The sequence below is a fragment of the Colobus angolensis genome, unplaced genomic scaffold, assembly GCF_000951035.1.
Source record: "Colobus angolensis palliatus isolate OR3802 unplaced genomic scaffold, Cang.pa_1.0 Scaffold30, whole genome shotgun sequence".
Lineage (NCBI taxonomy): Eukaryota > Metazoa > Chordata > Mammalia > Primates > Cercopithecidae > Colobus > Colobus angolensis.
The window spans coordinates 1,017,268-1,029,793 of NW_012116266.1; the positions used below are offsets into that span (position 1 = coordinate 1,017,268).

The 12,526-nt window shown below is 45.1% G+C and overlaps 1 protein-coding gene across 3 annotated transcripts in view; it reads left to right on the top strand.

Moving 5' to 3' along the window:
- METTL21A (methyltransferase like 21A) overlaps nt 1-12,526 on the top strand; it is a 21,570-nt gene that overhangs the window by 695 nt on the left and 8,349 nt on the right. Inside the window, exons 1-3 of one of the 3 annotated variants that reach the window (XM_011949848.1) lie at nt 2-118; nt 771-942; nt 3,594-3,705. In XM_011949848.1, the coding sequence (XP_011805238.1) occupies nt 796-942; nt 3,594-3,705 (259 nt within the window). In that variant the 5' untranslated portion in view covers nt 2-118; nt 771-795. Of the gene's footprint in view, nt 1; nt 119-201; nt 334-770; nt 943-3,593; nt 3,706-12,526 lie in introns of those variants that run through there. The other 2 variants (XM_011949847.1, XM_011949850.1) reach the window with 2 other exon arrangements.

A 12,526-nucleotide genomic window follows, 5' to 3' on the forward strand; every position in this document is an offset into this window, starting at 1 on the left:
CGGGCGGGGGGTCCTGAGAGGCCCTGTGCCCCGCCTGATCTCCCTCTCACCCCTGGAGGGATGCCGCCGCTCCGGGGCCCGCGGGCAGGAAGGGCGCACTGGTTGGCCCGGGAGAGGGGTGAGTGGGGGGCAGCTCTAGGGGGACCTCGGGAAGGCCTCCGAGCCCCTGCTGTCCCCTTGAGCCACTCGGAGGCCTCCAGTGTCGCTCAAGTCCCGGGAGGACGGAACTGCGGCGACCGTGTATTTCTGGCTTATCAAACCGCTAACACCCAGTTTAAGGGCAGGTTCGGTGCCATTGTTATCACTATTGAAGCAGCCGATGGAGGAGGGGAGGTGGGTGGCGAAACCGTAACCAAAGAACCCGGGCCACCCGGCTGGCTGCAGCTGCAGTCTCGACTCCCGGGTCTGGATTGGAAGCGCTGCTTTCTCCGCTGCCCTGGGGTCCTGGGCGGTCACCGCCAGTTCCACCGCCTGTGCAGCTCTGAATTCACGGAGTGGTAGCAGTGCAATGTGTAGGGCATTCTGCGGAAGTTGGAATGTTCTGGGCTTTTTTTTTTTCCTTCCCCGAAGACATCCGTTGACACAAATTCCGAGCCAAATCTCACTCAGGTTCGGAAGAGCCATGCAAAAGAAATTGGACAAAGGCTTCCTTCACCTGTTTCTATTTTTTTCTTTTGAACTTGTAAAACAACCGTAAAAGCATTTGGAGTTAGTTAAGAGATAATGTATCTTTTGGCCAGAGCGTCACCCAGGATTCTTTTGCACGACAGGTCTGAGCAGAGGGGTGCAGGCGGGATGGCCCTGGTGCCCTATGAGGAGACCACGGAATTGGGGTTGCAGAAATTCCACAAGCCTCTTGCAACCTTTTCCTTTGCAAACCACACGATCCAGATCCGGCAGGACTGGAGACACCTGGGAGTCGCAGCGGTGGTTTGGGATGCGGTAAGTAAGCCCTGTGGGACCTCCGAAAACGTCCACACTTGCTTGTAAGACTTGTAAGACTGACTTTTATTTTTTTTAAAACAGCTTTATTGAGATGTAATTCACATACCATACACTTCACCTTTTTTTTTTTGAGACAGAGTCTCGAGTCTCGCTCTGTCGCCCAGGCTGGAGTGCAGTGGCGCGATCTCGGCTCACTGCAAGCTCCGCCTCCCGGGTTCATGCCATTCTCTTGCCTCAGCCTCCTGAGTAGCTGGGACTACAGGTGCCCGCCACCACGCCAGGCTAATTTTTTGTATTTTTTTTTTTTAGTAGAGACAGGGTTTCACCATGTTGGCCAGGATGGTCTCGATCTTTTGACCTCGTGATCCGCCCGCCTCGGCCTCCCAAAGTGCTGGGATTACAGGCGTGAGCCACTGCGCCCGGCCAGCTTCACCTATTTAAAGTGCACAATTCTGTGCGGTTTTAAAAATTTAGCATATTCCCAGAGTAGTGCAACTATCACCGCTTCAATTTTAAAACAGTTTTACTATCACTGCCATTCCAAACCGGTATCCCTTACGTCACTCCTCTTGTCCCCCCACATACATTACATTTTTAAGGTGAGTAAATGAAAGCTGAGGAAAGTTAATGACTTGCCAGTAAATTACCCACTGGGTCAGAGAGGATCGGAAGGAAAGCTCCCAACTGCTTTGGACACGGATTCTCTCTCTTTTTTTTTTTTTTGAGACATAGTCTCTCTGTGTTGCCCAGGTTGGAGTGCAGTGGCGCAATCCCGGCTCACAGCAGCCTCCGCTTCCTGGGGTCAGGTGATTCTCACACCTCAGCCTCTGGAGTAGCTGTTGCTACAGGTACGCACCACCACACCCGGCTAATTTTTGTATGTTTTGGTAGAGATGGGGTTTCGACATGTTGACCAGGCTGGTCTGGAACCCCCGACCTCAAGTGATCTGCCCGCCTCAGCCTCCCAAAGTATTGGGATTACAGGCGTGAGCCACTGCGCCCTGCCGAGTCAGTCTCTTTATTCACAGAGTATTGTAAAGTGGCAGAGCCCAAAATGAAGATTATGTGTTGTAAGTTTTCCATGGTTATAATCGTTAAAAAATTGTAACTGCTTTTTCACTTCTTCCCCTGGCAGCACTGTTCTGACTTGTGCCCCTAGCATCTAGCCCAAACCTAGGACTCAGTGGGAACTCAATGTTGAATGCATGATTGGCATAAATATAGTTTGACAGTTTTAACATTGTTAGGGATGTTAAACACATAGGAATAAAAATCTCAATATCGTAGTAATACTACTTCTAGGAATCCAGTCCAGGTAATTACATGAAAATTACTCTGGTAATAATAAAGATATATGCCTGGTGTGGTGGCTTGCACCTGTAATCCCAGCACTTTGGAAGAATGAGGTAGGTGGATCACTTGAAGTCAGGAGTTCGAAACCAGCCTAGCCAACATGGTGAAACCCCATCTCTACTGAAAATGCAAAAATTAGCCGTGGTGGCTGACACCTGTAGTCCTAGCTACTCAGAAGGCTGAGGGAGGAGAATCGCTTGAATCTGGGAAGCGGAGGTTGCAGAGAGCTGGGATTGCGCCACTGCACTACATCCTGGGTGACAAGAGTAAGCGTACATCTCAAAAAAATAATAATAATAATAAATAAATAATAATGATGGGAAGTCTCCTAAATACCAAGAGGAATTGTCAGTTATACTCACAATATGTGGCTGTGAGAAATATAGTAAAAGTTATGTTAACTTTATATACTTCTTTCTGTAGGGTCATAAGCAAATGCTAAACCACACATCAAGTATCCAAAATTTTGGCCAGAACTTACCTTCTGATGCCCAAAATGTATGGTGAGGGCCCCTGTGGGGCGATAACCATCAGTGACACAGCCCAGAGAGCCTTGGGCAATGTGTTGCTTTTTCCCTATGGGTGAAGTTGTGGCTTTGCTGACTTGAGTTTGGTTTAGGAACTGGGTGTTCCCTTAAACAAAATCATAGAAATTGTTCACGTCAGTTCTTGCAGAATAGTTGTGTAAACTTCAAGTGTAAAAGTGCCGTGATACAGTAAAAAGTTGTTTGCCAGGCTGGGTGTGGTAGCTCACGCCTGTAATCCTAGCACTTTGGGAAGCCGAGGCAGGCGGATCACTTGAACTCAGGAGTTCAAGACCAGCCTGGCCAATATGGCGAAACCCCATCGCTACCAAAAAAAACTACAAAAAATAGCTGGGTGTGGTGGTACATGCCTGTGGTCCCAGTTACTGGGGGGGCCAAGGTGGGAGAATCACTTGAGCTTGGGAGGCGGAGGTTGCAGTGAGCCGAAATTGTGCCACTGCACTCCAGCCTGGGTGACAGATGGACTGAGACTCTCATCTCAAAAAAATAAAAAAAGTAAAAAAAATGAAATTAAGCTTCCAGATCCAGCAGGACCCCATTTAGTGTGGGCATCGTCTCTGGGCATTGCTGTGGGACCCTGTGCTTGCTGTAAGGGGGAGGTAACCTTGCTTCACCAGCTAAGTTCCTGTGTGTGTTAAGTTGGGAATTGAACCTCGAAGTGGGAGAGGTGTGTGTGTAGCTGACCTGAAACCCTGCAGCTACTCAAGCACATGTTGACCTTAATCATCATCACGCTGTGTTTTCACTCAGGCCATCGTTCTTTCCACGTATCTGGAGATGGGAGCCGTGGAGCTCAGGGGCCGTTCTGCCGTGGAGCTGGGTGCTGGCACGGGGCTGGTGGGCATAGTGGCTGCCTTGCTGGGTGAGTGTCATGCATTGACTCCTTAGTGAGCAGAACTCATTGAGAGGTGCATTTGCTGTTTTCTTAGCACAAAACCCATTGTGGGTTTTCCCCTTACTGGGTTATTATCTTTTGCTTACACTTATGAGTTGTGGGCCAACTGCTGGGGCTCTTAACTCCAGTGAGGCTAACAGGCTAATTTCACTCTCTCTCTCTCTAATTTCTCTCTCTAATTTCTGTCTCACACACACACTGTTATTTATACTTCCCATGGGAGATTGCTTCAATTCTGTGATGCCAATAATACGGTCTTAAAGTGAGTCGATTCCAGGAGAATAATCTTGCCCATGCATAGAGTTTTTTCACATTAAGGGGCTTTCTTTCCCATGGACTATCAGATTTAACCCTGTGAGGGAGATAGAGCAGATAATCTTTTCTTCATTGCTGAGGGAACTTTGCTGGTTTTTCTTTTGTAGGGAGGTTTAGCCCCCACTATAGTTTGTACTGACTTCTTATTTTTAAAGTTGTATGAACAGCATACAGTTCTGACTTGATATCAAGGCTTGTCATTTTAAAATTTGGTATACAGACATTAATTGAGGCCTGGAGCTGGAGCATTTTTAGGCTTCATTGTTATTTTTATTGACTATTGACTCATTTCTATAACTTCTGACATATATAGTTCAAGCTATCTAATCATAAGGATAGACCAGCTTTCAAGATACCATGTATGATATTTATCACTTCCATATTGTCACCTGGTGCTCTTGTTAAAATGCAGATTCTGATTTGGCAGGGCTGGACTAGGGCCTGGGAACCTGCATTTCTAACAAGCAGTAGAAATGTCAGTAGTGATGCCGACACTGCTAGTTCTCAGACCACACTCGGGTAGGAAGGATCCAGGATTCCAGAGTATTCTAAACCCATCACATTGTCTACAGATGTTTGAGGACCAGCTAAAGCCCCTCTTTTGTTTTCCCTGTTTTCCAGAAACCCAATTCTTTTTCACTATTCCTTTTTCTGCTTAGCTGTTACTTTCCAAAATTCGATAGGGAGCATGGGCAGGGGTGGTGGTTAAAAGTCTGTATAGGGCCAGGCGCGGTGGCTCAAGCCTGTAATCCCAGCACTTTGGGAGGCCGAGATGGGCGGATCACGAGGTCAGGAGATCGAGGCCATCCAGAAACCCAATTCTTTTTCACTATTCCTTTTTCTGCTTAGCTGTTACTTTCCAAAATTCAATAGGGAGCATGGGCAGGGGTGGTGGTTAAAAGTCTGTATAGGGCCAGGCGCGGTGGCTCAAGCCTGTAATCCCAGCACTTTGGGAGGCCGAGATGGGCGGATCACGAGGTCAGGAGATCGAGGCCATCCTGGCTAACACGTTGAAACCCCGTCTCTACTAAAAAAATACAAAAAAAACTAGCTGGATGACGTGGCGGGCGCCTGTAGTCCCAGCTACTCAGGAGGCTGAGGCAGGAGAATGGCGTAAGCCCAGGAGGCGGAGCTTGCAGTGAGCTGAGATCCGGCCACTGCACTCCAGCCTGGGCGACAGAGCCAGACTCCGTCTCAAAAAAAAAAAAAAAAAAAAAGTCTGTATAAATTGACGGAGATGTCTGTCCTCTTCGACCACAGCACTTACAGTGAAGCCCTGGCTGGTACACTGCCTTTTATTCTTTTCAGGTGAGCCTTATAACATCCCCGTGTATGTTAGGTATTACTTTTAATTTTCATTTTTCAAACAAAGCTGGAATTCTGGGAGATTAAGCTACTTTCTGAAGTCCCGATCCCTGGAGATCTGGGACTCAAAACTAGGCTTGTTAGATACAGTTAGTTATTTTATTTTATTTATTTATTTATTTTTTGAGATGGAGTCTCACTCTGTTGCCCAGGCTGTAGTGCAGTGGCACGATCTCGGCTCACTGCAACCTCCACCTCCTGGGTTCAAGCGATTCTCCTGCCTCAGCTTCCTGAGTAGCTGGGACTACGGGCGCGTGCCACCATGCGCAGCTAATTTTTTATTTTTGGTAGAGACGGGGTTTTACCATGTTGGCCAGGCTGGTCTTGAACTCCTGACCGCAAGTGATCTGCCCACCTTGGCCTCCCAAAGTGCTGAGATTACAGGAGTGAGCCACTGTGCGCGGCCTATTTTATTTTTTTTCTGTAATTCCAACTCCTCTCTCTGCTGATATGAGAAGAGTTACATAAGGGGAAATGAAGTGTCTTCTGTTTCCTCCTGAGAACCAGGGCTTCATGCAAAAACTATTGGCTGGTGTATAGACATGTTAGTGTAGCAAAGTGCATTGGCTTAGTTATACTTGGTTTTGACTTTTCTTTTCATTCTTACTAGTTCTGTGACCTTGGGCAAGTTGCTTAACCTCTAAACATTGATTACCCCATCTGTACATTGTGCATAATAGTTATATTTACTCCACAGTGAGGAACCAATGAGATGTGTGTAACATCTGCTGGCTCATTGAGTGACACAAAGGAAATGCTCCACGAGTGTTGATTACTCTCTGAGTACTGCTTTTTCTGATCTAGCAATCTGGATCTCTGAGGTTGGGAAAGTCAGAATACGGTATTTCAGATACTACCATGAAGCAAAGCATGCTTCATGGCCAGGCTACACTGTGGCCTTGTGGAGTTCTTTCCTGCCCCACTGCAAAGGGTTAATTTCTGCCTTCTTTTCCCCATAGCGCTTGGAATACTCCCACCTCTATCACAGCTCTGTCACATTTTATTGCAGGCAGGTGTTTCATGTGTCTGTCCCTCCTGGCAGGCCAGGGCTCCTGAGGAAAGGGACCATGTTTCATTGTGTGTCCTTAGCCCTTGGACAACACCTACCACTCAGTATTTACTCAAATAATTCTGGAATAAGAGATGAACAAACTAGATTGAAGGCTTTTTGAAAATCACGGAAATTTATTCTGATTCAAGCAGCAGAGATAGAGAAATAATTTTTAAAATTATGAAAATATTTTTGTTATAAAACTGATGTAACTCTATTACAAAAGTAAGCTTAAAGAAAAGGGAAAAAAACTCACCAATGATTCTAATTATTCATGACTCTGCAACATAGTTACCATTAGTATTTTGGTGTGTTTTGTCTCTCTCCATCTGTATTTTTAATCATAGTTATAATTATGATTATATATATGTGAATATATATGTCTGTGGATGTGTGTGTGTGTTGTGTATCTGTATACACACACCTATACAAATGATGTTTTCACATTGTGTCATAAGCATTTCTCTGCTACTGTATGATTTTCATACTCACTATTTGTAGTCGCTACTAAGTATTAGGCTGGAGAAGTTTTGCTGTTGGAGCCTGAGGGTAACAAGATGTTAATCTCTTCAAAATAGAATCAGTGAGTACTAAAACAGGTAGTGATTTTGAAATATCAGGAAGAGATTATTATTCTTTTTAAAGTATTTTCCCTTTTTGTAACCTTAGTCATTTATTCCTGAATTTGGGGAGAACCCATCACAAGCCTGGCGGTCCACTGGATGGAGCAGTAAACAGGCTGGCAGGTGTCCCTGGAAGCTTATGTTCTGAGTTTAGTGGGTAGAGGTAAAGAAAGAACACACACACACACACACACACACAAACAGTGCTATGTAGATATTTATATAGGGTGATGAGACTTTCCTGTTAAACCAGCTGCTAATTCCTGAGCAGTTCCTGTGTTCTCAGGACTGTGCATTACACCCTTTCATTCTCACAGTGACCCTGCATGGTAAGTAGGCCATATCTACTTATAGCGCCCTTCCATTGGTGAAAGGAAGGCTTCTTGGAGGGTAAGTAACTTGTCTGAGGTCACAAAGCTAATGGATTGTGCTTAGAATTTGAATCCAATCTGACTCTCAAACGCTGGTTCTTAGTTTGAAAATCTCCCTGGCCTTAATGCTACTTGGAACTATAGTAGTGCCCCCTCATCTGTGATCACTTTCCCTGGCTTCAGTTACCCACTGTCAGCCTTGGTCTGAAAACCGGTGACTAGAGTATGATATTTTGAGAGAGAGAGAGAGAGAGAGAGAGAGACCGACCGACCACATTCACATACCTTTTGTTGTTGTTGTTTTTGAGACCTAGTCTCACTGTACTGTGTCACCCAGGCTGGAGTGCAGTGATGCGATCTCAGCTCACTTCAACCTCTGCCCGCTCCCTCCCACCCCCCGCTCCTGTTCAAGCAATTCTCCTGCCTCAACCTCTTGAGTAGCTGGCATTACAGGCACCTGCCACCATGCAAGGCTAATTTTGTTTTGTATTTTTAGTAGAGATGGGGTTTCACTGTCTTGGCCAGGCTAGTCTTGAACTCCTGACCGTGTGATCTACCCATAACTTTTATTATGGTATATTGTTATAATTATCCTGTTTCATTATTTATTGTTTATCTCTTACTGTGCCTAATGTAGAAATTAAACTTTACCATAGGTGTATACATATTGGAAAAACATCTTATATACAGGGTTTGTTACTATCTGTGGTTTCAGGCATCCACTGGGGGTCTTGGAACATATCCATTGCAGATAAGAGGGAACTGCTATATCCATAGAATAAAAACACCCCATCTTGAAGATAGGAGGATTCTGTAAATTGGGATGGGGTCAGGGAATCTGAACTTTAAAAGCTTGCCATGTGATTTGATGCCCAGCCAAGCCTGTGGACCACTGTCTTGAAATATAATGCTCAGGAAGATACTATCTTCAGCTTTTCTGTAATTCGAGTGCAAATCTCAGCTGAACTTTTGGCTTGTGTGTTTAACTGAAAGCTGGATATCTGTCCCTGGCTATCTCCCAGCACTTCAAATGGTATCTGTTTAAACCCAAACGCTTCTCTTTCTAAACTCGTTCTTCCTCCTTTATTCTGAGTTGGCATCGCCTTCCAAGTAGTCACCGCCCCCCCCACCAACTCCTAGACTCCCCTTCTACCTCCCCTACCCCTTGGAGTCCCGCTGATTCTGTCTTTTAACTATTTCCTGGATCTATCTCTCTCTGTCCCCTCCCACTGCCTGGCTTGAGCTCTCATCATCTGGCACCTGCCTGCATGACCACATCACTCTTCCACCTGGCCTATCTGCCTCTGTTTGTCTTTTTAAACCTACTTTCTCAATAGCTGTTAGAGTGGCCCATCTAAAATGCAAAATCGATGGCATGACCTGTGCTTGAACACTTCTTTGGCTTCCCACTGCCTGCCTGCTGGCTAAATCCCAGCTGTCTTAGTAAGGCTTTGTTATCTCATCCTGTCTGACTCTTCAGCCTCACTTTTTCTCAGCAAGATTGCAGTGCATGAAGTTCCCGGACACACATCCTGCTCTGGCCTGTCCCATCTGCCTTGGATGCCCTTTCTTCACACCTTTCCCTTGGTTCATGCCTCATCTTTTAAGTGTAAGCTCAGATTTCCCTTCCTTTGGGAATTTTTCTTTGACCTCTGCTCCTCTTGAAGAATTTCTCCTTTGTGATTTCCTGTGCACACTCATGTTTCTATTATTTTTCTTCCCACACTGCATCCCAACTGTGTTTATGTGTCTCTCCCGTGTGAGACACTGAGTTCTGGGTAAGGACTTTCTTCCTCATCTTTGTATCTCTAGCATGTAGTATGTGCTTGAATGTTTGCATAAATAAGGTGTTATAAAACTAAAATGAAAAGTGCTGACATGTTTATACATTCTTTTCCCATTACTAATTGACAGCATACTGTGTTGTCTTATTGGGTCAGTTTCCATTAGTCTTTTCTGAACTAAATACTGTCTCACCCTCCTTACCCAGCATAAATCTCACGGGCAGTCATTTTATCACCATCTTCATGTACGGTTGACACCGACACCCTGCCTTTCTTTGCTTCAAAACAAGCCAGGTTAACTGTAGCCTTCCACTGTCCCCTTTCTGTGCCTCTGTGGCTGAGAGGGGCTGAAGGAAATGCTGCTGCTGGGTTTCACTGTATTTTTTTTTTTTTTTTTTGATAGGAAGTTTTGCACTTGTTGCCCAGGCTGGAGTACAGTGGGATGATCTTGGCTCACTGCAACCTCCGCCTCCCAGGTTCAAGCCATTCTCCTGCCTCAGTCTCCTGAGTAGCTGGGATTAGAGGCGCCTGCCACCACACCTGGATAATTTTTTGTATTTTTAGTAGAGACAGTTGGCCAGGCTGGTCTCGAACTCCTGACCTCAGGTGATCCACCCATCTTGGCCTCCCAAAGTGCTGAGATTACAAGTGTGAGCCGCCGCACCCAGCCAGATATTCTGTCTCTCACTTGAATGTAAGTTGTATGAGGGGAGAGGTTTCTGTCCCGTGGCTGATGGTAGTCATTCAGATATGTGTGGAATTACAGGAAGTGGTCAACTGACATTAAGATCCTATTCAGACTTCTGGAGTACCTACCAGATTAGAAGTAGTCTTTGAAATGCCTGGGACAGACATTAGAGAAGGCCTTTATGAGCTGGTAAAATGAATACTGAGGTGATGTGCAGATGACTCAGTCACTCCAATATTGCCTGCAGAGTGCTCTGTGTACTGTTAAGAAATTTCAGAGATACACTTCTAACTCAAACCCTGGAAGAGGCTGTCTGCATTTTTTTTTTTTTTTAAGAGATAGGGTCTTGCTCTGTTGCCCAGGCTGGAGTGCAGTGGCATGACCATGGCTCATTGCTCACATGACAAAATACCAAAAATAGGGAAAGCCTGTTTCATGAGGTTAAAATTTTAAAAAAGAATGATAGAGCTGGGTACAGTGGCTCAGGCCTATAATCCCAGCACTTTGGGAGGCCAAGACAGGTGGATTGCTTGAGGCCAGGGGTTGGAGGCCAGCCTGGACAACATGGCAAAACCCTCTCTGTATATTTAAAAAAAAAAAAAAAAAAAAATCACAGAATAGAGAAATTGGCTATTAAGAAATCCCAGTCCACCTCTCCTTAGGCTATTATGAAGCAGCCAATCTATATGTGTTTATGTAATACATATATAATCACTGAAAAATTGCTGAATTGTATGACAGTAATGTAAGTGAAAGTACTTGTTAAGTGCTAAGTTAAAGTTGCTCTTTTTTTTTTTCTTTTTTTTTTTTTTAAGACGGAGTCTCACTGGGTCGCCAGGCTGGAGTGCAGTGGTACGATCTCGGCTCACTGCAACCTCTGCCTCCCGGGTTCAAGCAATTCTCCTGCTTCAGCCTCCTGAGTGGCTGGGACTAGAGGCGTGCGCCACCACGCCCAGCTAAATTTTTGTATTTTCAGTAGAGACGGGGTTTCACCATGTTGGCCAGGATGGTCTCGATCTCTTGACCACCGTGATCCGCCTGCCTCGGCCTCCCAAAGTGCTGGGATTACAGGCATGAGCCACTGTGCCTGGCCTAAAGTTGTTCTTTAAGTGCAGCCTTGACCTCCTGGGCTCCAGCAATCCTCCCACCTCAGCCTCCTGAATAGTGCCACCATGCCTGGCTAATTTTTTTATTTTTTGTGGTGATGGAGTCTCTCTATGTTGTCAGGACTGGTCTTGAACTCCTGGGCTCAAGTGATGCTACTGCCTCAGCCTCCCAGAGTGCTTGGATTACAGGTGTGAGCCACTTGGCCTGGCTGTCTGCAATTTTTATTGTCAGAAGAGATGAAAACTATCATTGAAATCTGCCCATTGGGCAATACACTGTCTAGCAATGAATGGTCAAAGTGGTAGGTTCAGGCTTCTAAAATTCAACAACTTGAGCATTTTCATCAGTATCTCATACTAGGACTGTAAATTTCAAATTGAATTACTGCCCTAATTTATGTGTCAAGATAAGAAACACTGAGTTTCAGCTGCCACTGAAATAGTGCTTACTGCAGCTAGTCTGGAATCCTGTAGGAAGATTACCTATGAAGATTACAAACTGAAGAAGGATGCAAATGGAAAGAATTTTATGAAAGACTGAAACATAATTTTAAATTTCAGAATTTCTGGGGCCAGAAGTAAAGAGTATTACATGTATTATTATATCTTTCCTACAACGTAGATGAGATGGATCCAACCTGATCTTATGTGCTTGCTCCACCTTAAGGTCGTCTCTTGCCCACATTGGTTCAAAAAAAGGGATCTTTTTGTCAACAATCCATAAGAAACAGTTTAACTTTCTACACTGTGTGTAGAAACTTAGCATTAAGAACAAGCATTTTAACTTACATTACTGTAATATACTTAAGTAATTTTTAAGCTTACAATTTTTCAATAACTATATATGGAAAACATGTAAGTTGGCTGCTTCATAACAACCTAAGGAGAAGTGGACTGGGATTTCTTAGTAGCCAATTTATTTCTTCCATGATTCTTTTTAAAACTGTAACCTTACAAAACAGCCTTTCCCTGTTTTTGGTATCTTGTCCTCTTTGCAATAACAGTCTGCTCCCAGATTTTTTTTTTTTTTGAGACCGGGTGTTGCTCTGTTGCCCAGGCTGGAGTGTATTGGCATAACAGTTCACTGCAGCCTCGACCTTCCACGCTCACGTGATATCCCACCCATGCCTCCTGAGTAGCTAGGACCACAGGTGTGCACTGTGCTTAATTAAAAACAAAAATTATTTGTAGAGATGGAGTCCCCTGTGTTACCTAGGCTGGTCTCGAACTCCTGGGCTCAAGAGCTTCTCCCACCTCAGCCTCCCTAAGTGCTGGGATTACAGGCATGAGCCACCATACCTGGCCTGCTCCCAGATATTTCATTCTTGGATTCCATTTTACCCTGCGGCCAACTGACTTAAAGATAATGACCTTTGGGAGGCCGAGGCGGGCGGATCACGAGGTCAGGAGATGGAGACCATCCTGGCTAACATGGTGAAACCCTGTCTCTACTAAAAATACAAAAAATTAGCCGGGCGTGGTGGC